This window comes from Indicator indicator, chromosome 11 (genome assembly GCF_027791375.1).
Source record: "Indicator indicator isolate 239-I01 chromosome 11, UM_Iind_1.1, whole genome shotgun sequence".
In the NCBI taxonomy this organism is placed as follows: domain Eukaryota; kingdom Metazoa; phylum Chordata; class Aves; order Piciformes; family Indicatoridae; genus Indicator; species Indicator indicator.
In genome coordinates this window covers 33315205-33340841 of record NC_072020.1, presented here as the reverse complement: position 1 = coordinate 33340841, position 25637 = coordinate 33315205, and the positions used below count along the sequence as shown (strand labels likewise).

Here is a 25637-nt window from a genome sequence, read left to right as displayed (position 1 = left end):
ACATTGAAGTAGAAACCAGATATAATTCTGAATTTGTTTTCCAAAAAAAACAAAACAAAACAAAACCCAAACCAAAAAACACATGAACGAAACCAAACCAACCCAAAAAATGACACACAGTAATACAAAGCTTTGTGACAAAGCTCTATACTATTACAGATCCAACATTCTTTGCACTGATAACCAAAATTCCCTGTCTACATTTGAGGGAAACAACTTTCAGGTTAACAGAACAAAAAAAAAAAAAAAAAAAAAAGCCCGAAACAACCAAACAAAAAATAAAAACAAACAACAAACAATCAAAACCCCCAAAGAAAAGTAAGGACAACCTTTTGTCACAAAATGGTTCAAAATTTAATAAAAAATAAGAATGAAGGGAAGGGCTATTGATGCACTTAGTGAATGTGCTTGCACAGGTCCAGCAAATCCTAGAGGAGGTTCCTATGTAGCGTATCTCTTGGTCCACTGTCTGGCCATTCTGTCATGCTCTGCTCTGTTAGTCATATACTGAGTGGCAATGCTTCCAACCAGGGGGTCAGCTGCAAAGGAAAGCACAAACCATGAGACACTCATCAGCTCTGGAAGAAGTGAAAGAAAGAATAAATCTATTCTCAGCTTCACATTGTTGCAGGGTGTTCCAAAACACGTTCCCCCCCTCCCTCGTTATGTACCGGCAGAGGTTTGAATAGGGGAGACACAGGTGCGAGATGGCCTTGCCCTGCCCCGAGGACAGTCATAAGTGCCCAGTGTCCCTGTCAGGGGAAGCCCCTGGGATTTGGAAATGTGATAAGGGAGGACTTCGCGTTTTGGCCCGGACAATCGTCTAGGAATACCTTAAACAGGGTGAGCAGGGAGCCGTCAGGGCTCTCGCTTTCCGCGGCTCTCGCCCGTTTTCCTGGAGCCGGCTCATTTTCGGCTCGGCCATTTCGGGCACTCATTTTGGGACTCTGCCCTGCCCTGCATTTGTGGCTACCTTGGAGGAACCTGCACTCGACTCCCCGACCCGTCTGCCTGCTGTGATCCTGCCTGCCTGGGACCGATCCTGCCTGCTGGGACCCATCCTGCCTGCCAGAGATCCTGCCGTGATCCTGCCTGCCTGGGACCGATCCTGCCAGCTGGGACCCATCCTGCCTGCCAGAGATCCTGCCGTGATCCTGCCTGCCTGGGACCGATCCTGCCTGCTGGGACCCATCCTGCCTGCCAGAGATCCTGCCTGATCCTGCCTGCCTGGGACCGATCCTGCCTGCTGGGACCCATCCTGCCTTCCAGAGATCCTGCCGTGATCCTACCTGCATGGGAGCGATCCTGCCTGAGACTAATCCTACCATGATCCTGCGTGCCTGGGACCGATCCTACTGTGATCTTGCCTTCCTGGGACCGATCCTACCATGATCCTGCCTGCCTGGGACTGATCCTGCTGTCATCCAGTCTGCCTGAGACCAATCCTGCCTGGGACCGATCCTACCGCAATCCTGCCTGCCTGGGACTGATCCTGCCATGATCCTGCCTGCCTGGGATTGATTCTGTCTGGGACCAATCCTATCGTGATCCTACCTGCCTAGGACCGATCCTGCCTGGGAGCAATCCTGCCTGGGACCGATCCTGCCTGGGAGCAATTCTGCCTGGGACCGATCCTGCCATGATCCTGCCTGCCTGGGAGAGATCCTGTGGCTTTTCCTTGCATTGCAGGAGTTTCCCTCGTGGCAGCTGTGTCTACGGACACTTTGGGTTTCTGGTGGGTCTTTGGGTGGTGTATTTGAGCCATGTTACCCACAGAGTTGTATTACAAACCCAGCATTTTCTGCGGCCTGTCAGCAAGAGGAAGAGCCTGCTCCTTCCAGATCCTTCCAGAGATGTGTATTGTTGAAATACCTCCTTGCTCCCAAGAGGAGCTACGTAAGGAAACCCACGCTAGGAACCAAACATTGTAGTCTATCATCCAGGACTGGAGATGATGATAGGACCCTCAGTACTCCTTCATTATATCAAGGACGTTGATTTACAGGTCTCCTTGTGAAAGACAACACTTCCACTGAAATGCCTATCCTGCACATAAAAGGCTTTCCGAGCTGACCTGGTTAAACCTTTACTGTAGCACATCCCATTTCACTGACTCACAGAAGGTTCTATAAAGGTCTTGGCAGCAGCACTTTAAATACTCACTAGAACTCATTAAACACTTGCCATGTTCCAGATGATAACACCACGGTATTCTTGCAACCTATCACAGCCAGATTTGACTCAGAGGCCAGGTCCCACCTTCCCCAACATGAAGAAAAGCAGCACATTCATGGAACTGTTCTGCAAGGACTCCTTTAAAGTTCAACCCTTAGTCTCTGTTTCTCCATGAGTCAGTGCAAGTGTCTGGTCACCAGTGGTGCTTCACCCAAGGAGGGTGTGGGAATCCTCAGCAATGCTGTTGGGCTCACCCCCTGCTTCATTACACTATGATAATGTTTTCCCCATGGCTACTCCCTAAATGTTTTGCCAGGAGAAATTTTGCCCTTTCCCATTGCCCAAGCTCCCCATTTATCCTGCAGTGCTTCTCAAACCTCATTCCAGCCATGAACAGCTTTGTGCTCCTTAAATACCCATAACCTGCTGTGGTAGTTTTAGGCTGTACCTAGAAGATTTTCCACAGATCTTGAACAGAAAGTAGTACAATGTAACTAAATTACTGTTGGATGTAAAAAGGAAGATAATGATCAGGTCTAAATTGGACACACAACAAACATAAAAGTTAGATCTCAACAAACATAAAAGTTAGATCTGTAAACTAACTCTTTTCAGGTTCCTCACTCTGGCAGATACTAACTTCTGGCTTCTGCTGGCTTTGCTGACCTTGAATGTGTTCTTGTTGTGGTTAAGTAACTAACAGCAACTCCCTGCTCTTTCTCTTGTCCCATGTGTACAGGGGGAGGGAAGGGAGCAGGGAGTGGGGAAGCTGTTAGTAGCCCCCTGGTTTGTCCATGGGGGTTCTTGTGCTGTTTATAAATTGTACATATATGTAAATATTGTCTATTTTGTACCTAGTCATTGCATTTCATATTAGATTGTAGTTTGCTTGTAAATAGAGCTTCATTTGCTTTCCAACTGAGCTGGTCTGGCAAGTTGGAGAGAATTTTCAACCCAGCACACCTGCTGTTTGCACAGAGCAAAATCCTTTTGGTGATCCCCTCTGTAGTTCTTTTCCTTGGCTGAGGACTTAAAGGTGATACACTGTCTAGTCTGAAGCTTTAAAAATGGATCTCAGATTGGATGTGCTTCTTTAACACTCATGGACTCAGGCCTGACACATTAATATATCCTCTGGATATATATCCTCTGGATATATTAAGGTATTAAAGGTTAGCATACACAGTAAGTGTTTGCAGGACTCAGGCTATGGTGACTTGGTGCATCCCAAACACAGTGATACCACCTAAAGGTTCAAATGACAGATTCTCCTTGAAAATGCAGGATAGATTTCTCAAAGCAAAGGATTTTTTTCATTAGATGTTATTCACTAATAGCCAGCCATGTTGCCAGGAATCCACTCAGGGGTGCTGGAGGATGAGAAGCTCAACAGGAGCCAGCAGTGAGCACTTGCAGCCCAGAGAGCCAAGCAGAGCCTGGGCTGCAGCAAGAGAAGTGTGGCCAGCAGGGCCAGGGAGGGGATTCTCCCCCTCTGCTCCACTCTGCTGAGACCACACCTGGAGTACTGTGTCCAGTTCTGGAGCCTCTGTTACAAGAAGGATCTGGAGGTGCTGGAAGGTGTCCAGAGAAGGGCCATGAGGATGAGCAGAGGGCTGGAGCTGCTCTGCTCTGGAGACAGACTAAGAGAGTTGGGGCTGTTCAGTCTGGAGAAGAGAAGGCTCTGAGGAGACCTTCTTGTGGCCTTCCAGTATCTGAAGGGGGCTACAAGAAAGCTGGGGAGGGACTTTTGAGGGTGTCAGGGAGTGATAGGACTGGGGGAATGGAGCAAAACTAGAAATGGGGAGATTCAGATTGGATGTTAGGAAGAAATTCTTCCCCATGAGGGTGGTGAGACACTGGCACAGGTTGCCCAGGGAGGTGGTGGAAGCCTCATCCCTGGAGGCCAGGCTGGATGTGGCTGTGAGCAACCTGCTGTAGTGTGAGGTGTCCCTGCCCATGGCAAGGGGGTTGGAACTGGATGATCCTTGTGGTCCCTTCCAACCCTAACAAATCTCTGATTCTATGATTCTAGAAGCCCACTCTAGGATGCCTCTATAACCTTCAGCATGTATAAAGGAAAAAAAAAAATATCCAATACTGTGAGCAGTTCCATGTATAATGGTACACACTAGGAGTTCCAGCACTGAATTTCATGCAAAAGGACAGCACAAGAGTCATGAAAATATATAAAAAGCAAGTTAAACAACCATGGCTAAAAGCTAAGGTGGGAAATGTCAGTCAAGAGAACTAAAGTATGAAGCAAAGCTTCTGGAAGATTTATAGAATCACAGCCTCACAGAATGGTCCAGGCTGGAAGGCATCTCCAAAGCTCATCCAGTCTGACTTCCCCGCAGTCAGCAGGGACATGCCCAACTAGATCAGGCTGCCCAGGGCCTCCTCCAGCCTCACCTTGAAGATCTCCAGGGAAGGAGCCTCAACCACCTCCATGGGCAACCTGTTCCCAGGAAGACTGCAGCTGCTAAATCCCCCCTCCCCTCAGTGTGTGTAATCAGAATGCACGACAATAAGCTGTATGCAAATATAGTTTGGCAAGTTGGGTGAGCTGGAGCTTGTCCCCAGCTTCAGAGGGCTGGATGAGCTGTCTTGTTATCTTCTTTTGTAGCTACTTCATATGGCTATAGAAAGGAGTACATTTGTGTCTCATGTCTGAGGGCTGGGGGTCAAGAGGGAGGGGACAGGCTCTGCTCAGTTGCACCCTGGGATAGGACAAGGGGCAAGGGATAGAAACTGCAGCACAGGAGGTTCCACCTCAATGTGAGGAGGAACTTCTTCACTGTGAGGGTCCCAGAGCACTGGAACAGGCTGCCCAGAGAGGTTGTGGAGTCTCCTTCTCTGGAGACTTTCCAGCCCCATCTGGATGCATTCCTGTGTGACCTGTGCTGGATTCTCTGGTCCTGCTCTGGCAGGGGGATTGGACTCAATGATCTCTGGAGGTCCCTTCCATGCCCTAACATCCTGTGAGCCTGCTGTAAGGCTGATCAGATTCACAGCCCACTTCTAGGGAGTTAATATTACTGGGGATTTGGATGAGCTGAGGTTTGGTCATCACAAAATTTCAGCTGTGTTCAATTCTAGTTCCACTGCTTTAGCCCTCAGAAGACAGACTTTAAGCCTTCTTTAAAACTCCTTTTCCCCCTAAATAAATGAAAATGTATTGCTATGCTGCATTTTTCCCTGCTTGTATTTTTACAGCTATTTTTTTACAGCAAATAGCAGTTTCAGAGCAGCATTCATCTTGTAGGCTTTCCAGTGCTCTTTTGGAAGTACAGCAAACATACTCCAGTGAAATATGAAATGGAGATAGGGTGCTCAACAGCTTGCTTTCAATGTGCCTTCTCCATCAGCTGTGTGATATGCAATGAAATTCCAACTGGTAGTGCCAACCTGGTTAAAGAGATACACATTTAAACTGACAATCTACATTATGAGTGTTTGTATGCATTACAGTTTGGGGGTTTGTTTTTTTTTTTTTGTAATAGGTGTTTGTACTGTAGAATTCTATTTCTGCTGCAGCCTTTTACCATTTCTGAGGGGCAATGGCTTTAAGCTAGAGAAGAGCAGAGTCAGATTGGATGTTAGGAAGAAATTCTTCCCCATGAGGGTGGTGAGACACTGGAAGAGGTTGCCCATGGAGGTGGTGGAAGCCTCATCCCTGGAGGTTTTTGCAGCCAGGCTGGATGTGGCTGTGAGCAACCTGCTGTGGTGTGAGGTGTCCCTGCCCATGGCAGGGGGGTTGGAACTGGATGATCCTTGAGGTCCCTTCCAACCCTGACAATTCTGTGATTCTATGATTCCAGGTGAGGCTGGAGGAGGCCCTGGGCAGCCTGATCTAGTTGGGGATGTCCCTGCTGACTGCGGGGAGGTCAGACTGGATGAGCTTTGGAGGTCCCTTCTGACCTGGACTATTCTATGATTCTATGATTTTAACAGCAGAGAACAGCTGATGGAGTCAGTTATTACACCATGGTGACGTGGTTCTCTGAAAGATTTCTGGAGCACCTTGAAAACTAAAAAAAAACCCAGCCCCACAGCCCTATATATATATATATATATATATATATATATATATATATATATAAATAGTCACAGTTCCTTCAGCCAAATATTTACAATGTACTTTTATTTTCCTTGCCCAGCTTTAGATTCTGCTCTAGATCCAGGGGAATTTGGCAGAGCCAGCCTCCAGACAAAGAAGCATAATTAAACTGGAAGAATTTCCAAAGGTTAGATAAAACTTGAAAGGTCTTAGTCAGTCTCCTGAGCTTTAAATGACTCCTTTCTCATCTCTGGGGAGAGGCATCCCACTGAGAGGCTCTAGGGAAGTGCTCATAGTGAAATATCAGTCACTAAAAATTGAATCTGCTCTTTTTTGTTTGGGCAGACTGTGTCAAATGTAGAGGAAAACCAACAAGTAATCTTTCAGTTACTTGTATTTCAAGCTACCCATTTAGAAGGGTTTTTGGTCTATGGAATGCTGATTTTATTTTTTTCAGGGCCACCTCTCTTTCCCAATACTCTGCTGTATTTCTTTTCCAATTGAAAAATGGGAATTGCTTGGGGTTTCTGAGCTTTGCATTAAGGAAAAGTCCAGGTACACTCTCTGTGTCCTGTAAAGCTGCTTTGGAGTCATCCCTATACAGCAGCAGAAGTGGTTACCCTGAAATTAAAACTCCACAAAAGAGAAGTTCATCTTTTTAGTAGCTACATTTTGTTTGGTGATTTCAATGCAAATATCAGTGCAGGACAGAATACATTCCCACAGTGGCTTGCAGTGAAGGCCACATTTTTGCTGATTTTAATATTTAATACCAATCATTAACAAAGAGGTTCCAAAAACTAAACTAAAACAAAAAAAAAAAAAAGATTGAGGAAGAAGTAGAAATTAATAATTCACTGAAATATTGTTTTCTTGACAGCTATCAGTTTGATGCACACTAAAAAAATCCTTCAACTTAAATTAAAAGAATTATGTAATGTTTAATTAAGATGTTCTTATGTTGATTTCAGTGGCATCCAGGCTAGTGCTACAAGAAGACCACCCAGTGCAAACTGCAGGCAAAAGCAGTGTGAGACATCCTATGCCAAGTATGGCAAAGAAGGCATTAAAAGAAAATTAACTGCTTGCACGAAATTGTTTTTATAGTATCCCTTTGCCCCAGGAAGTTTCCATAGTTAGCCACATGCCACCTGTTTGAAACTTAATGAGCTCCTAGAAAGCCATTGTCAAGAATCCTGTGAATCTTGATGTGATCACACAATCACAGAACCACAGAATGTGACAGGCTGGAAGGAACCTCCAAAGCTCATCCAGTCCAACCCCCTGCCAGAGCAGGGTCACCCAGAGCAGGTCACACAGGAACACATCCAGGAGGGTCTTGAATATCTCCAGAGAGGGAGACTCCACAACCCCCCTGGGCAGCCTCATCCAGGGTTCTGTCACCCTCACAGGGAAAACTTTTTCCTCACGTTCCCATGGAACTTCCTCTGCCTCAGCTTCCACCACTGCCCCTTGTGCTGTCATTGGGCATCACCCAGCAGAGCCTGGCTCCAGCCTCTGGGCACTCCCCCTGCACATCTTTAGCAACAGCAATGAGGTCACCTCTCAGGCTCCTCCTCTCCAAGCTCCAGAGCCCTCAGCTCCCTCAGGCTCTCCTCAGAAGGAAGATGTTCCACTCCCTTCAGCATCTTTGTGGCTCTGTGCTGGACTCTTTCAAGCAGTTCCCTGAGGTTCTTCCTGAACTGAGGAGCCCAGAACTGGACACAATATTCCAGAAGCAGCTTCACCAGGGCAGAGTAGAGGGGGAGGAGAACCTCTCTCCACCTACTCCCCACAGCCCTTCCAATCCACCCCAGGATGCCTTTGGCCTTCTTGGCCACCAGAGCACATTGCTGGCTCATGGTCAACCTCCCATCCACCAGGACCCCCAGGGCCTTTTCCCCTTCACTGCTCTCCAACAGCTCAGTCCCCAACCTCTCCTGCTCCATGAGGTTGTTCTTTCCCAGGTGCAAGACCCTCCCCTTGTCCTTGTTGAATTTCATTAAATTTCTCTTTGTTCAACTCTCAGCCTGTCCATCTCACTGGTACATCATACTATCCTTCAGTAGTTTTATAGCAGAAGTGTTGGTCTCTTGCTGTCTGGGGAGGAATAACAGCAGGCACCAGGACAGGTTAGAGGCTGCCCTGCTGAAAAGCAGCTCCACAGAGAAGGACCTTGGAGTGCTGGTGGACAGCAAGTTCTGCATGGGACAGCAATGTGCCCTTGTGGCCAAGAGAGCCAATGGGATCCTGGGGTGCAGCAAGAAAAGTGTGGCCAGCAGGGCTGGGAAGGTTCTTCTACCTCTCTCCTCTGCCCTGCTGAGACCACAGCTGCAATCCTGTGTCCAGTTTGGGACTCCTCATTTCAAGAGAGACAGAGACCTGCTGGAGAGAGTCCAAGGGAGAGCCAGGAGGATGCTTAGGGGACTTGAGCATCTCCCCTGTGAAGAGAGACTGAGAGCCCTGGGGCTGTTTAGTGTGGAGAAGAGAAGGCTGAGAGGGGATCTGATCAATGTCTATCAACAGCTGAGGGGTGGGTGTCAAGGGGAGGGGGCCAGGCTCTTTTGGGTGATGCATAGTAATAAGCCAAGGAACAAGAGGTACAAGCTGGAACAGAGAAGATTTCACCTCAACATGAGGAGAAACTTCTTTCCAGTGAGGGTGACAGAGCCCTGGAGCAGGCTGCCCAGAGAGGTTGTGGAGTCTCCTTCTCTGGAGACTTTCCAACCCCACCTGGCTGCATTCCTGTGCAGACTCCCCTGGGTGATGCTGCTCTGGCAGGGGGGTTGGACCTGATGATCTCTGGAGGTCCCTTCCAACCTCTCCTGTACTGGGCTGCTGTGATAGTGTGACATGGCACACTCAAGTACTCTACTAACCTTTCAGCTTTGAAAAGAGTGCTGAAAATCAGTGAGTGCAGTGCAGCACTAATCCGTTTGTGTGGCAACAGAAGTGGCCTCGCAGTTGGGAGCCTGCTCAACACACACATGTGAGCTGGAACAACAGAGTGATTCAAGTCAGAACAAAGGGTGGTGGCAGGGCTCTGAATGGCTTTACACACCCTACAAGCTGGACTACAATTTATTTCTGACTTTCAGAAAATCACAGTTCCAACTATTTATATAGCATGCAAGCAACCATCTACGAGGGACTCTGAAAGGAGAAGGATGAAATGATCAATAAACATTGTATAAAAAAAAAAGAGAGGATAAATACAATGAATTGTGTCAGTAAAGAGAAAAAGTAACCTTAGAGGAGTTAGGAAGTCATTCCAGAAAGTTCTAATGTCTAGTAAGGAGAAGTCAGTGAAGCCAATATAAATGTTAGCAATTGTACATTAGAGCAGAAATCACCTGCGGTGAAGTGTAATGGAGTCTGCTTCTCACTTCAGAGCTAGGTTTTCAGACTTGGTTGGTCACATCTCAACACCCAATAGAAAAATATATGTGCTACAGCAGTGTGCTAATACTTCCAGCTATGCTTGCTGAAAGTGCCTCAGAGCTCATGTGTCCCACATTAGTCAGGCTACTGTGGCTGATGTGTCTTTGACAGGATGGACAGCCATAGGACCTTCCAGGGCTGTTCCCATCACAGGAGAATAATGAGATGCAGTAAGAGATCCTTTGACATAGCCTTCTCACACACCAGGTGATCCAATCTGTTGGAGTCAGGAGAAACAAAGGCTGACTTTGTTATCACACTATCCGGTTTCAGGTAAAACCCAGGATTGTCTTTCCAGGTATAATGTTGGAAACAAGTAAATACCAGGCAGATGCATGAGAACTTAAGACAATCTTGGGAAACCAATTTAGTCCCCATCTACTCTGCCCTGGGGAGGCCACATCTGGAATATTGTGTCCAGTTCTGGGCCCCTCAGGTCAAGAAGGACCTCAGGGAACTGCTTGACAGAGTCCAGCACAGAGACACAAAGATGCTGAAGGGAGTGGAACATCTTCCTTCTGAGGAGAGCCTGAGGGAGCTGAGGGCTCTGGAGCTTGGAGAGGAGGAGCCTGAGAGGTGACCTCATTGCTGGGGATAAAGATGTGCAGGGGGAATGCCCAGAGGCTGGAGCCAGGCTCTGCTGGGTGATGCCCAATGCCAGCACAAGGGGCAGTGGTGGAAGTTGAGGCAGAGGAAGTTTCATGGAAACAGGAAGAACTTTTTCCCTGTGAGGGTGGCAGACCCTGGAAGAGGCTGTCCAGGAGTCTACCTCTCTGGAAATATTCAAGAGCTGCCTGGATGTGTTCCTGTGTGACCTGCTCTAGGTGATCCTGCTCTGGCAAGGGGGTTGGACTGGATGAGCTTTTGAGGTCCCTTCCAGCCGCTCACATTCTGTGATTCTGTGAATGTTTACAGGAACCACCTCTGCATCTGGAGGCTAGGTGAGAACTCTGCAATGCACTTCACCATAGAGACAGCCTAACTTTAAAGCCCAAGTTCACCAAAGGTTTTTTACCTACATAGGAAAGCTGACCTAGTGCTCACTGTGCCAATGCAGGGCTAAGGAAGATTAACAGTTCTGCAGCAGGCTCCCTATGAAGTACATCACACAGTCCTGGCCATGGCTGCCTCTCTAACTATACACCTTAAGACTTTTCCCCAGGAGAAATCAGAGATGTAGGAGGAGAAAGCAAGGGAGAGAGAAAGTATGAAAGACCCTGAGGTTTTGTTCTGCTGTACAGCCAAAATGTACCCAGGGTGCACATCTGGGCAGGGAAGCAGGGCTGTGGTTTTGTCATACTGCTTGTAAGGAATGAAACTCCACAGTGCTTCTTGGTCTTCAGTTAGCAAGTAGTCAGGAAGACTCCAAGAAAGTTAAGCAGTCTTACAGCTGTGTCTTAGTTTCTCATCTCTACAACTGGACTAATGCTTCTCCAGCACTGAGGCTATTCTGAGAATAAATATGCTAAAAGTTGTGAGGCATCAGCACACTGTGAGACCCCACCTGGAGCACTGCATCCAGTTCTGGAGCCTCTATTACAAGAAGGATCTGGAGGTGCTGGAAGGTGTCCAGAGAAGGGCCATGAGGATGAGCAGAGGGCTGGAGCTGCTTTGCTCTGGAGACAGACTGAGAGAGTTGGGGCTGTTCAGGCTGGAGAAGAGAAGGCTCCCAGGAGAGCTTCTTGTGGCCTTCCAGGATCTGAAGGGGGCTACAAGAAAGCTGGGGAGGGACTTTTTAGGATATCAGGGAGTGACAGGACTGGGGGGAATGGAACAAAGCTGGAAGTGGGGAGATTCAGACTGGCTGTGAGGAAGAAGTTCTTCTCCATGAGAGTGGTGAGAGCCTGGAATGGGTTGTGCAGGGAGGTGGTTGAGGCCCCATCCCTGGAGGTGTTTAAGGCCAGGCTGGATGAGGCTCTGGCCATCCTGATCCAGTGTGAGGTGTCCCTGGCCATGGCAGGGGGGTTGGAACTGGATGATCCTTGTGGGCCCTTCCAACCCTGCCTGATTCTCTGATTCTATGATTATCTGGCTCAGTTCTGTTAACATGGCTCTTCAAGGGAAGCGTTGGCAGAGATTCATCTCTGTCTTGCCAAGGGAGAGAATTCTTGGTTAAAGAGTGAGGGTTTTTCTCCCAAGCCTTCAGTTTTCAGCAGGATTTCTATGAACTTCTCTGGCTGGCAGGGAGTTTGGTGAGGCAGAGTGTTCTGATCTCAGAGATGCAGCTCTGCGAAGCACCGGTACGCTGTGACAATTCCAGCCCTGAAGCCCCACGCCTCGCCTGCAGGCTGGGATGTGCCTCAGAATTATGTGCAATGTTCAGAGCTCAGCTGAGAAACAGTCACTGTCATTACAGAAAGAATTAACAGGAAGGTGTCAGTAAACAAGAACTTGATATGAAAGACATTACCTGGCACGTGGCTGGGCAACATTTACAGCAATATCTATGTGGAAAGGTGGCCAGGAGTGCACAAGAAGGCCAGCGGGGTCCTGGGCTGCATTCAGAGGAGTGTGTCCAGCAGAGCCAGGGAGGTTCTCCTCCCCCTCTACTCTGCCCTCTCAGGCCCCACCAGGAATATTGTATCCAGTTCTGGGCTCCCCAGTTCAAGAGGGACAGGGATCTGCTGGAGAGAGTCCAAGGGAGGGCCATGAGGATGCTGAAGGGACTGGAGCACTGCCTGGGGAGGAGAGGCTGAGAGCCCTGGGGGTGTTTAATGTGGAGAAGAGAAGACTGAGAGGGGATCTGATCAATGTGTATCAATATCTGAGGGCTGGGGGTCAGGAAGGAAGGGACAGGGATACAATCATAGAATTGTTAGGGTTGGAAGGAACCTCAAAGATCATCCAGTTCCACCCCCCTCCCTGCCATGGGCAGGGACACCTCACACTACAGCAGGTTGCTCACAGCCACATCCAGCCTGGCTGCAAAAACCTCCAGGCATGAGGCTTCCACCACCTCCCTGGGCAACCTGTGCCAGTGTCTCACCACCCTCATGGTGTAAAACTTCTTCCTAACATCCAATCGGAATCTCCCCACTTCTAGTTTTGCTCCATTCCCCCCAGTCCTATTGCTACCTGACAGGTTCTGCTCAGTTGCACCCTGTGACTGGAACAAGGGGCAATGGATGTAAACTACACATCAGTGGAAGAGGCTGCCCAGAGAGGTTGTGGAGTCTCCTTCTCTAGAGACTTTCCAGCCCTGTCTGGATGTGTTCCTGTGTGACCTGTGCTGGATTCTATGGCCCTGCTCTGGCAGGGGCGTTGGACTGGAAGGTCTCTAGAGGTCCCTCCCAACACCTAACATCCTGTGAGCCTGTGATAATGAAATCATAGTTCTCAGATCTCAAAATGCTGTCAAGCAACTGGCAGGTGTCCATAGGGTCATAACTCTATTTTCAGGAAAATCTAGTGGATCATTTTTTTGTCTGCAGCTTTACTAAGGGAGGGGCAGCTGCTCTATAGGAATTCCAGTGTGGTTGGCATTTTTTCCATTTAAAGAAAAAAAGAATCAGTTTATTTCAGGATTTGTCTCTCCTCACTTCTCAATAATCATCACCTCCAGGAAAAGGAGCAACCTACACATCCCAAGCTATTTAAGCCCAAAGCAACTGAGTGCAAAGGCATTCCCTCTGACCATGCTTTGTGCAGTGTCAGACATCTTACAACTACATGTACCAAAGGTAGATTACTGTGCAAGAACACCAGGAGGTCCAACAGGATCCACTTAACGTGTGGCTTCCCAGGGGTCAGGATGGGGAGGAAGTGTTACTGCATGGTCTGCTCTCTGGTGGCATTTAGACACTGAGAGGAAAATGAGTCCTAACCATCTTGATTTTTAGAAGGATGGTTTGGATGTAAACAGTACCAAAAGCTTCAACTTACACACATTAGGATTATTTTGAGTCAGATGCAGGCATGATCTAAATCCTGCTCTTGAATCTATCTTCCTTTATCAAAACAAATCTTTGGAGCAACTAGAAAAACCTACCTCTGTTATGAATGCTGCTCACTTTGGCTAAATTTGATTTTCTCCTTATCATCCCATGCAATGGTATCATTAATCTGATGCTTTTAAATCCAAAACTGCTACTGGGAATCCCATACAAAATGTAAAAAGAACACAACAGGCTTTCATTTACGGAAGGGGGTGGGGAAGAATTTTATCCCTGCTCAAGGGCAACAGGACTCCTTGAAATGCCTTGACAAGTTGAACATCCCTTGGAACAGGGATTGGAACTTAGGTGTGTCCTGCATTAACACACCTCACACTGTTACCCCAAAACAACAAGCCAAAATCCAGTCAGGCCTCTCCATTCCCTCTCTGCACTTCCCTTTCTCCTAGCTGAAGGCTGTATCTGGCTCATATGTGTCTAAGTTTCTATCTACAACAAGAGGGAGTGGAAAGCAAATGCCTGGAAACTAACTTGTGGGGGATTTTTGTCAGTGTAGCCCAGGTGCTGCCTTTGATGAGCTTGGGGCTTCTCTGGATTGCAGGCAGGAGTTACTGGAGCTTGGCTGTGTGAGAGCATGTTGGCACTGTGCCTCGTGTTTCCATTTGCAGATGTGGTCCATGTGCTCCTTGAGCAAGGATCCCAAGATGTTACTGCACTATAAAAATTAGACATAGATACAAGTATCAGCAGAGTATGGGACAGGGACCTCTGCAGTCAGTCTGACTGCTAACATCTGTGCTCAGCAGGCTTCTGACGGTCCAGAGTGGTGAAGTCTGATCCCACAAGTACCCACAGGATCACAGGATGCTAAGGTTGGAATGGAGCTCAGGAGATCATCGAGTCCAACCTCCCTGCCAGAGGAGGACCAGAGAATCCAGCATAGAATCCTAGCTTAATGTGAATAAATTCCAAAGTTGATAGTAAAATGTCTTTTCCTTTCAAAATACACTCCAATCATTTATAGCCATTAAGTAAATTTTCTTTATTTCATACAGATTTTGTCTAGCCAACACACAGGATCACAGCTCACAGGATGTCAGGGGTTGGAAGGGACCTCTGGAGACCTTACAGTCCAACCCCCCAGCCAGAGCAGGACCAGAGAATCCAGCCCAGGTCACACAGGAATGCATCCAGATGGGGCTGGAAAGTCTCCAGAGAAGGAGACTCCACAACCTCTCTGGGCAGCCTGTTCCAGTGCTCTGGGACCCTCACAGTGAAGAAGTTCCTCCTCATGTTGAGGTGGAACCTCCTGTGATGCAGTTTCTATCCATTGCCCCTTGTCCCATCCCAGGGTGTAACTGAGCAGAGCCTGTCCCCTCCCTCTTGACCCCCAGCCCTCAGATAGTTATAAGCATTTATTAAATCCCCTCTCAGTCTTCTCCTCTCCAGACTGAACAGCCCCAGGGCTCTCAGCCTCTCCTCCCCAGGCAGTGCTCCAGTCCCTTCAGCATCCTCACAGCCCTCCCTTGGCCTCTCTCCAGCAGATCCCTGTCCCTCTGAACTGGGGAGCCCAGAACTGGATGCAGTATTCCAGGTGAGGTCTCACCTCCTACAGAATTTGCAGCAATGCTGCTCTGACGAAAGAGGCATCCAAGGAAGATGCTTCCAGCAACACACAACAGCTAAAGATCATGAAAACCAGGGAACCATCTTGCCCTGAAGAGCAGTCCAGGCCAGTTATGGCAACATTTCTTAAGGCTGATTGATGAGGTGATGTGGTAGGGGACCTGAGTGGTGCTAGCTTTGGCAATGGCTGAGGAAACAGCAGTACAGTGATGAAATCACCTCATTTTAGTAACCAAATGGACTCCTCACTTCTAAATTAACTTCATAACAGGAATAAGATGAGGTTTAATTGCAAACAGGTTCTAACAGGACTGGAAAGAAAAACAGGTTAAACAAAACAATTAGCATTCATCATGCAGGCAGGTTTAGCTCCTGGATTAGTTGCAATGAAGTTACTTGGCAATGGGGAATAACTACTGGATTTAGGATATTTACAGCAATAATTCCACATTTAATAGCAAGTGAAATAACTTTACTTAGAAATCCTATCTTTCCTGCAGGAGGGGTCACATTGACTCCATTGTCAAGAGGGAGGGGACAGGCTCTGCTCAGTTGCACCCTGGGATAGGACAAGGGGCAATGGATAGAAACTCCAGCACAGGAGGTTCCACCTCAACATGAGGAGGAACTTCTTCACTGTGAGGGTGACAGAGCACTGGAAGAGGCTGCCCAGAGAGGTTGTGGAGTCTCCTTCTCTGGAGACTTTCAGGACCCATCTGGATGCATTCCTGTGTGACCTGTGCTGGATTCTATGGTCCTGCTCTGTCAGGGGGGTTGGACTCAATGATCTCTGGAGGTCCCTTCCAACCCCTAACACCCTGTGGTCCTGTGATGCCTAAATGATAATCAGTTTGCCAAATGAATTCTGGTGCTGGCATAAGAGTCCTCAGTCCTAAACCTGAGCTGTAGAAAAAAAGCAATCCAGGGTAGAGATGGAAAAGACCATGGAAGGTGAGGAAGGAATTCCTTCTGCCGGTATAGTATTTTGTCTTACAGTAACTTCTACTTTCATGACTCTTTATCTGATCAGCATTACAAAGAGCCAAGCAATGAGGATTAAACTTCTGAAGCTTTTCCAAGAGATAATTCCTCTTTAAACTAGAAATGCTTCCTAAGGTAGAAGGGCCTTTTTCTAAGCCTTGTACAGAAAGCTCCACAAACAATGCACCAGTTAGAGCTCCATTTCTATACCTCATATGAATAAGAAATTTTGCAGTGCAGCTCATCCTTACATTTGGGCCAATTACACCACATTCTGCTACTTAAGTCACTGTCTGCTGCTCTAATTAATGCACCTGAGCTTAATTTGCTGTGAAAACAGAGATTCTGAAGCACACACTGTATGTAATTTGTTCTATTTGGTGCCTCTGATAGATCTGCAAAACTAAAACCCAAACAACTGTCTTCTCCCCCACCTCCTGCTGAATGATGTAGGAACTGAGCCATGCAGAATAGAAGAGACCTAGAATCATAGAATTGTCAGGGTTGGAAGAGACCTCAAGGATCACATAGGTCCAACCCCCCTGCCCACCTCACACTACATCAGGTTGCTCACAGCCACATCCAGCCTGGCTGCAAAAACCTCCAGGCATGAGGCTTCCACCACCTCCCTGGGCAACCTGTGCCAGTGTCTCACCACCCTCATGGGGAACAACTTCTTCCTAACATCCAATCTGAATCTACCCATTTCTAGTTTTGCTCCATTCTCCCCAGTCCTATCACTCCCTGACACCCTCAAAAGTCCTTCAACAGCTTTCTTGGAGCTCCCTTCAGATACTGGAAGGCCACAAGAAGGTCTGCTTGGAGCCTTCTCTTCTCCAGTCTGCACAACCCCAACTCTCTCAGTCTGTCTCCAGAGCAGAGCAGCTCCAGCCCTCTGCTCATCCTCATGGCCCTTCTCTGGACACCTTCCAGCACCTCCAGATCCTTCTTGTAACAGAGGCTCCAGAACTGGATGCAGTACTCCAGGTGGGGTCTCAGCAGAGTGGAGAGGGAGAATCCCCTCCCTGGCCCTGCTGGCCACACTTCTCTTGATACATCCCAGGCTCTGCTTGGCTCTCTGGGCTGCAAGTGCTCACTGCTGGCTCCTGTTGAGCTTCTCATCCCCCAGCACCCCCAAGTCCCTCTCCTCAGGGCTGCTCTCCAGCCAGTCCCTGCCCAGCCTATATTGGTGCCTGGGATTGCCCTGACCCAGCTGCAGGACCTTGCACTTGGTCTTGTTGAACCTCATGAGGTTGGCTTGTGCTCACCTCTCCAGCCTGTCCAGGTCCCTCTGGATGGATCCCTTCCCTCCAGCTGTCTGCTGCACCACACAGCTTGGTGCTGAGGGTGCCTCAATGCCACTGTCCGTGTCACCAACAAAGATGGTAAGCAAGACTGGTGCCAGCACTGCCTCACAGGAGTGTAAATCATCTTTGTAGCTGGAATCTGGATGACTCAGGAGTACTAATTTCTGAGATCCTACTGAAGAAAGTGACAGCCTAAATGATGTAATATCTAACACACTTATAGCTATTAATGATTAATTGAGCTTTCCAGGACTGACACTCCATTCCTCTTGTGAATCTGTTCTAGAATCAAATACAGCAGGCTTCTTTTCTGGGGCTTAAGGAATGTGGAGCAGTGTGATTTCCATGGTGAAACAAGTCTAAGTGTATCTTAAGAGCAGGAAAAAGCAGCTTTAAAAACAGTTGTGCTAATCAGAGCCTTGATGGTGGTTCATAAGCAGTTTGAAACATATGACAAAAAAAAAGTTGAAAAATCAGTCCTTGCTTTCAGGTTGAAAAAGGTACAGAGAAAGAAAAAAATGAACAAAATCGAAACCAGCCCCCAAACCTCACTGAGTACAGTGGAACAGACTCTAAATGAAAAAGCTGGGGTACAAAAACTCTGCAGGACTGATGCCAGTTTATTCCAGCTGAGATCTGAGTGTTTGTACTAACTGGGAGTCATGAATATTAGATTAAATTATTAAGAGATTAGAGCATTAAGTGCAGGAATGCAGGTAAAATGTGATGTCTAAGTGTATTCATTTTCTAGTTTAAATTATTTTTCCTTTAATGCAATCCCATTAGTGAGAAAATTGGCCAAGACCAGAAGGGTTGTATCTACTTTGTTCCAAATATTCCAATGTAATTAAGAACATGTCAGTCCTTGCATCCAGTTTGGGACTACTGCGTCCAGTTCTGGGCTCCCCAGCTCGGGAAGGACTGGGTAGGTTTGGACTGGACAGTAGGAAACATTTTTTCCTGGCAAGAGTGGTCAGGGATTGGAATGTGCTGCCCAGGGAGGTGGTGGAGTCCCCAAACTTGGATGTGTTTCAAGGTGTTTTGGCTGTGGTGCTTGGGGCTATGGTTCAGGGGTGAGCCTTGTAGAATAGGGTTCTGGGTTGGCCTTGGTGATCCTGAGGCTCTTTTCCAACCTGAATGTTTCTGTGATTTTGTGATTCTCTCTTCCATGAGAAGAAAAGAATACAAACAAACCCCCATAATATTTAGCAAAAGTTATAAAGGAAGTAGATGGTTCATACACCAAATAGTGTAGGAATACTGTGGAGGAATATTAGAAGGTAATTGAACAAAACTAGAAAAAGAATTTGTGAACACCAGTTATGGCAGCACCTAAGTCACCATAGCAAAGGCTTAGGCTTCAGCAGTTCATCTGATCATGATCTGTGGTTCAGAGGGAATTTCCTCCCCAGCATATTACTGTATGAGTGAAGTGCTTTGAAGGAATTTCACACTTTTCACTGAATCACTGAGCAATGAGCAGCTGCAGGCAATGCACCTGACTGAACCAAGCAGGACTGGTTTTCTGCTAGAGAATGACTATGCTCCAGCTTTAGGAATGACTCTTTGTGGAGTTGCAGATCCAACAGCTGAGGAAGAAGAGAGTAAATGCATGTGAGACTGGTATCTGGAGCTAATGACTGCTTTCTGCCTTGGATACCACAAAAGGAAGATTGCCCTTGATGTTTTAAAAAAGTCATCTCTGCCTTCACTCTCTAAATTACATAAGGCCACCAATTTTTCTTATGCAAACAGCTCCTGACATTTTCCAGAGGAAAAAAGTAATTGAAACAGATTGCAGACTTCTGAGACCACAATGGAGGGTTTAAAATTCAGTATTTCTAAACAATCCAACTTCTATAGTTGTGTTAATCTTTTTAATGGTGTCTTGTGAGCTTTGAATAGCCTAAACCTAAGCACACAAGAAGCCTCCTCTATGCTAACCAACAGCACTCCTCTACCCATAAGGTGCTGTCAGGGTGCAGCTGAAGAGAGCAAAGGTTTAGGCCAACATAAACAGCAATCCTGAACCAAGCCTCCCCCACCTGCATACATAATCAGGAGATTTTCCAAGACATATTTTCCTGAGGACTACTAAAGGCATGACAGTTCACAAATGTTTTTCCTGCTGTTATAATAATCCCCAGAGCCATGGGTTCATTTTGAGGGGACTTGGGCAACTGATAAGAACAGAACAGTGTAACATTTTCATCAGGTCCTTATGGCAGAGCCAATTAATTATCTTGCAGTGCTTCTCTCTGTGTAGCTCCCATCCTGTGCTGCTGCATTGCTCATGCTTGATTTCATGTTTATACATCATATCCACAGAGTTTAGCACACAGGTGTTGTGTGTCTGCAAATATTTAAAGACCAGATGTATAGAAAAGCTATTACTGGCAGTGCTGAGAAACTCTCAGTGTGACTCTGGATGCCTAAATCCCATGGCAAGTACTGAAAACCCTGCTGGCTGCCTGCTGTCATCCTTAGGTGCCTGAATGCTTTAATATATTGGAAGTGTGTCTCCAGCTCTGAAACTACAGAATAGCAATTAATATTGTATACATACTCCAATACAGAGAGTACAGTACCAGTATCTTTTGAAAGGAATGGAAAGAAGAAGCACTGACAGACTATCAAGAATTTGTAAATCTCAGTTCTGGACAAGAGCAGGCAGTGTGAGCTTGCAGCACAGAAGGCAAATCCCAGCCTGGGCTGCATCCAAAGCAGCATTGCCAGCAGAGCCAGAGAGGTGATTCTGCCACTTTGCTCTGCTCTGGGGAGACCTCACCTGGAGTGCTGTGTACAGCTCTGGAGCCCTCAATAGAGGAAGGACATGGAGCTGATGGAGAGGGTCCAGAGGAGGGCCATGAGAATGATCAGGGGGTTGGAGCAGCTCTGCTCTGAGGACAGGCTGAGGGAGCTGGGGGTGTTCAGCCTGGAGAAGAGGAGGCTCTGGGGAGACCTAATAGCAGCCTGGCAGTACCTGAAGGGGGCTCCAGGAAGGCTGGAGAGAGACTGTTTGCAAAGGCCTGCAGAGACAGGACGAGGGACAATGGCTTCAAACTAGAGCAGAGCAGATTGAGATTGGATGTTAGGAAGAAGTTCTTCATTCTGAGGGTGGTGGAACACTGGCACAGGTTGTCGAGGGAGGTGATTGAGGCTCCTTCCCTGGAGATGTTCAAGGTGAGGCTGGAGGAGGCCCTGGGCAGCCTGATCTAGTTGGGGATGTCCCTGCTGACTGTGTGGAGGTCAGACTGGATGAGCTTTGGAGGTCCCTTCCAGCCTGGACCATTCTGTGATTGTGTGACTCTCTGATGCATGGCACAATCAGTCCAAATACTTGTAGGTGTGACTTCAGGAAGCACACAGTGGGCTGTGCAGAACTGGAGGGGAACACACAGTATTTAAAGATGAGTCTGTCTAGCAAAAAGAGCTTTGTTACAACTGATGGTTTTGCTCATGTGAACAAAGCTGATGGTGGTAGGTTTACGGCGACAGGCTTTTCCTGAGGCAATTCCATCCCTGATGTCACTGCTCACTGAGTTCCCTGCTGCATTTTCCTTCTGTGTTCTTTTAGGACAAATTATGATGATGACCTTTATTTAAAACATCCATCCACTCTGCTCCCAATTGAGCACCACCAAGACAGCAGAGGAACTGCACACTGCATTTTTTATTTGCTAAGCAAGGGCCTCCAGAATGAGCTCATTTCATTTGGAGACAGCCCAAGGCAGAAATTTAAAAAGGGACTGAAAGGTTAAACTGCAACACAGAACAAACCAAAACTTGTTAATATATGAATTGATTTTTTGCTGCTCTAACTTTTGTTTAACTGTCTCATGAAGTTCAACAAGGACAAGTGCAGTTTCCTGGGGAGGAATAACAACAGGCACCAGGACAGGTTAGGGCTGCCCTGATGGAAAGCAGCTCCACGGAGAAAGTCCTTGGAGTGCTGGTGGGCAGCAAGTTCTGCATGGGACAGCAATGTGCTCTTGTAGCCAAGAGAGCCAATGGGATCCTGGGGTGCAGCAAGAAAAGTGTGGCCAGCAGGGCTAGGGAGGTTCTTCTCCCCCTCTACTCTGCCCTGCTGAGACCTGCTGGAATACTGCATTCAGTTTGGGGCTCCCCAGTTCAAGAGAGACAGAGACCTGCTGGAGAGAGTCCAAAGGAGAGCCACGAGGATGCTTAGGGGACTTGAGCATCTCCCCGTGAAGAGAGACTGAGAGCCCTGGGGCTGTTTAATCTGGAGAAGAGAAGGCTGAGAGGGGATCTGATCAATGTCTATCAATAGCTGAGGGGTGGGTGTCAAGGGGAGGGGGCCAGGCTCTTTTTGGTGGTGCACAGGAATAAGCCAAGGAACAAGAGGTACAAACTGGAACAGAGAAGATTTCACCTCAGCATGAGGAGAAACTTCTTTGCAGTGAGGGTGACAGAGCCCTGGAGCAGGCTGCCCAGAGAGGTTGTGGAGTCTCCTTCTCTGGACACATTCCAACCCCACCTGGCTGCATTCCTGTGCAGACTCCCCTGGGTGATGCTGCTCTGGCAGGGGGGTTGGACCTGATGATCTCTGGAGGTCCCTTCCAACCTCTGATGTACTGTGGTACTGTGAGAGCCATGCTTGAGTGACAGGGCAATATTTTCCTGCTCCAGATACAAAGAAAGCATTTTCCAGTGTGCTGGAACAGAAACCTGCCCTTTTCCTGAGAGAGAACAGTACACAAACTCTGAAGCAAAGGGAAAACCAGCTTCAGGCTAAAGAATAGAAATAATCTTAGACAGCAGAGCAATGTCATTGTTTACATGATCCTCTGCTGCTTACAAAAACGATATATGGCAAGAGGAGATGATTTTGTGTTATGTCTGATAGCACTGCAACTTGACGTTGTGCCTGGTAGCCTGTGGTTGTCTGGGAAGAATCAAAATAGCAAAGGGTTAGCCAGCCTCATAAAACTGGACAAATTAAATATTGTTTTGCCAGCTTCTAAGTATTTCAGTCATTTTCCAGACCAGTCACCACCTTTAACAAACCTACTCATACATGTGATGGACCACAGGCTCACAGGGCTGGAAGGGATCTCTGCAGATCATCGAGTCCAACCCCCACTACAGATTGTTACAGAAGGAGTTTTTATGATTTTGCTGTCTTCTGCATGTCCTGACAAAAGTGTTTTAAAGGAAATAAAATCTCATTGCAACCCAGCACAGAATACATCTGGGCACAGGAAAGAGCAGGAGTCCTTTTTGACAGGCTGCACAAAGCTCTTAAGATGCTGAATAGGAAGGAAAAAAATCAGATTGGAATCTGAAGCAGTTTCTGATAGTAACAAATGTGCAGATTATAGCTTTGAGGGAAAAAAGATTACAAGAGTGAGGGAAATGAGAAGTGGCTCATCCCTTGAACTTGCTGTCATCCAGGCTGTCTAAATCCACTTCACAACTGGGGGACAGGGGAGAAGAAAGGATGATAACTGGGGAGTCTGAAAAATTGTGAGCCAGCAGAGACAGAAAGCAGCCTCTGCTCTGGAGAAGCACCAGACGAGGAGAAACACCATCCAGGCTTCCTGCTACATTGAGATGTAGAGAAGAAGAACAGAGGGAAATAGGATACATCCAATCTGCTGAGTGCTGAGGGGCACAGACCTGTTTTCCATTATGCAGGGCTGGGAAGCTATTTTAGAGCTTGAACATGGCAGCCAAACAGCAGAGCTGTGACCACAAGGCAGCCAAATCCTCACTTGGAGCCAGGTGCTCCATCATGGAACAGATTTTATTTTTACAACTAGGACACATTTTCCTTTATTAAGCTGCCTTAGACTTATCTGCAACCTTTAATTTTTATTTTCATTTTTTTGACAGGCTAAGTTCTTTCAAATCTCTCAGTAATCCTGAAAACAGATTTTTTTTCCTTTTTCTTCTCTTTTTTCTGATCCAGTAGACATCTATTAGTGCATTTGAATGCACACTGGTATGGCTGGAGCTTGTCAGCTGAACACACAGAGCTATTCCTGTGGACCCTACCACAGTGACACATGCCTGCTTGGTAAGAGGTTGTGGCATTTTGGATGTTACTGCCCCTCTATGATGATCAGCTCACAGCAGAGCCAGGAGAGAGGAGTGTGGCAGTAGACATCAAGTCTCTGGTGAGACCACACCTGGAGCACTGTGTCCAGTTCAGAAGCCTCTGATACAAGAAGGATCTGGAGGTGCTGGAAGGTGTCCAGAGAAGGGCCATGAGAACGAGCAGAGGGCTGGAGCTGCTCTGCTCTGGAGACAGACTGAGAGTTGGGGTTGTGCAGTCTGGAGAAGAGAAGGCTCCCAGGAGACCTTCTTGTGGCCTTCCAGTATCTGCAGGGGGCTACGAGAAAGCTGGGGAGGGACTTTTGAGGGTGTCAGGGAGTGATAGGATTGGGGGGAATGGAGCAAAACTAGAAATGGGGAGATTCAGATTGGATGTTAGGAAGAAATTCTTCCCCATGAGGGTGGTGAGACACTGAACAGGTTGCCCAGGGAGGTGGTGGAAGCCTCATCCCTGGAGGTTTTTGCAGCCAGGCTGGATGTGGCTGTGAGCAACCTGCTGTAGTGTGAGGTGTCCCTGGCCATGGCAGGGGGGTTGGAACTGGATGATCCTTGAGGTCCCTTCCAACCCTGACAATTCTATGATTCTAAGGGCTGGCAGCATCACCCCAGCTTTCAGTGGAAGAGAAGTTTTCCTGAGAGGGTTCAAGTGAACACACTTCTCTTCACCTAGCATGGGCAGAGGACAATCCCATGAGCAGTGCAGGGGGCAGGAGCTCTTCATCAGATTTATTCTCCAGGCCCTTCACAGCTTCCTTGCCCTCCTCTGCCCTGGCTCCAGCACCTCCACATCTCTCTTGCATTCAGCTGCCCGAAACTGGACACAACACTCCAGGTGTGGCCTCCCCAGAGCTGAGTACAAGGGGACTGAGACATGGAGACAGAATGCTAATTCAATTCTTCCCCTCACAGCTGTCTGACTTTCTATCTGTCCACCTACCACTGCTTTGCAGAAGTTCTGGAAAGAGACAGCAGTAATTCCAGCAACTGTGTAGCAGGGCAAATATCATTCAGGCTTTCAGGGCTGTAATGCTTATGCTAAAAAGTCACTCTGCAAAGTGCTGTTTCAGACCCCACTGAGGGTCAAAGATATGAATTAAAAATTGCACTGTGGAATCTTTTTTGCTAAGATGACAGAACTGGGATTTTACACTCTCAGCAGTAAGAGCACAGAACCTTGCAAACCTTTTGGAAAATAACAAGAGGGGATAAAAAAAAGAAAAAAGAAAAAAGGAACATTGTAATAACTCAATCCCATCTCTAAAGTTTTCTAAATATCAATATCCACATCCAGTTTTGGGCTCCCCAGTTCAAGAGAGACAGAGACCTGCTGGACAGAATCCAAGGGAGAGCCACGAGGATGCTTAGGGGAAGAGAAGACTGAGGAGCCCTGGGGCTGTTTAGTCTGGAGAAGAGAAGGCTGAGAGGGGATCTGATCAATGTCTATCAATAGCTGAGGGGTGGGTGTCAAGGGGAGGGGGCCAGGCTCTTTTGGGTGGTGCACAGTAATAAGCCAAGGAACACGAGGTACAAGCTGGAACAGAGAAGATTTCACCTCAACATGAGGAGAAACTTCTTTCCAGTGAGGGTGACAGAGCCCTGGAGCAGGTTGCCCATGGGGATTGTGGAGTCTCCTTCTCTGGACACATTCCAACCCCACCTGGCTGCATTCCTGTGCAGACTTCCCTGGGTGATGCTGCTCTGGCAGGAGGGGTGGACCTGATGATCTCTGGAGGTTCCTTCCATCCTCTTAATTTTCTGTGATTCAGTGATTCTGTAAGGGTGTTGTATTTTTTCTGGCAGAAAATTTGGGCAAAACTAAATGGTGCTAAACCCCATGGCTAACTTGCCAATGCCACAGAGAAACAATAGGAGGCTCTCAAAACCTGCCAGTTATTCCTGCTCTGTGATGAAAATAAAGACATCTCTGCAGAAGATAAAGGCAAAACACAAGGATGACTCTCATAAGGAAAGCTTGAAAGCATTTCCCGTGTCCCTCAGTGAGACAAGTAAAGATCCTCATAATCTTAGGATCTTGTTTGCCTTTGTTTATGCCTAGATAGATGTAAGTCATTAACATTC

At 47.4% G+C, this 25637-nt stretch overlaps 1 protein-coding gene across 1 annotated transcript in view; it reads right to left on the bottom strand.

Moving 5' to 3' along the window:
* Positions 1 to 430: 430 nt before the first annotated feature.
* Positions 431 to 25637, bottom strand: part of LOC128969874 (ubiquitin-conjugating enzyme E2 E1-like) — a 74998-nt gene continuing 49791 nt past the window's right edge. The window contains exon 5 of the mRNA XM_054384844.1: positions 431 to 539. Within this exon, the coding sequence (XP_054240819.1) occupies positions 442 to 539 (98 nt within the window). The 3' untranslated portion in view covers positions 431 to 441. The remainder of the gene's footprint in view (positions 540 to 25637) is intronic.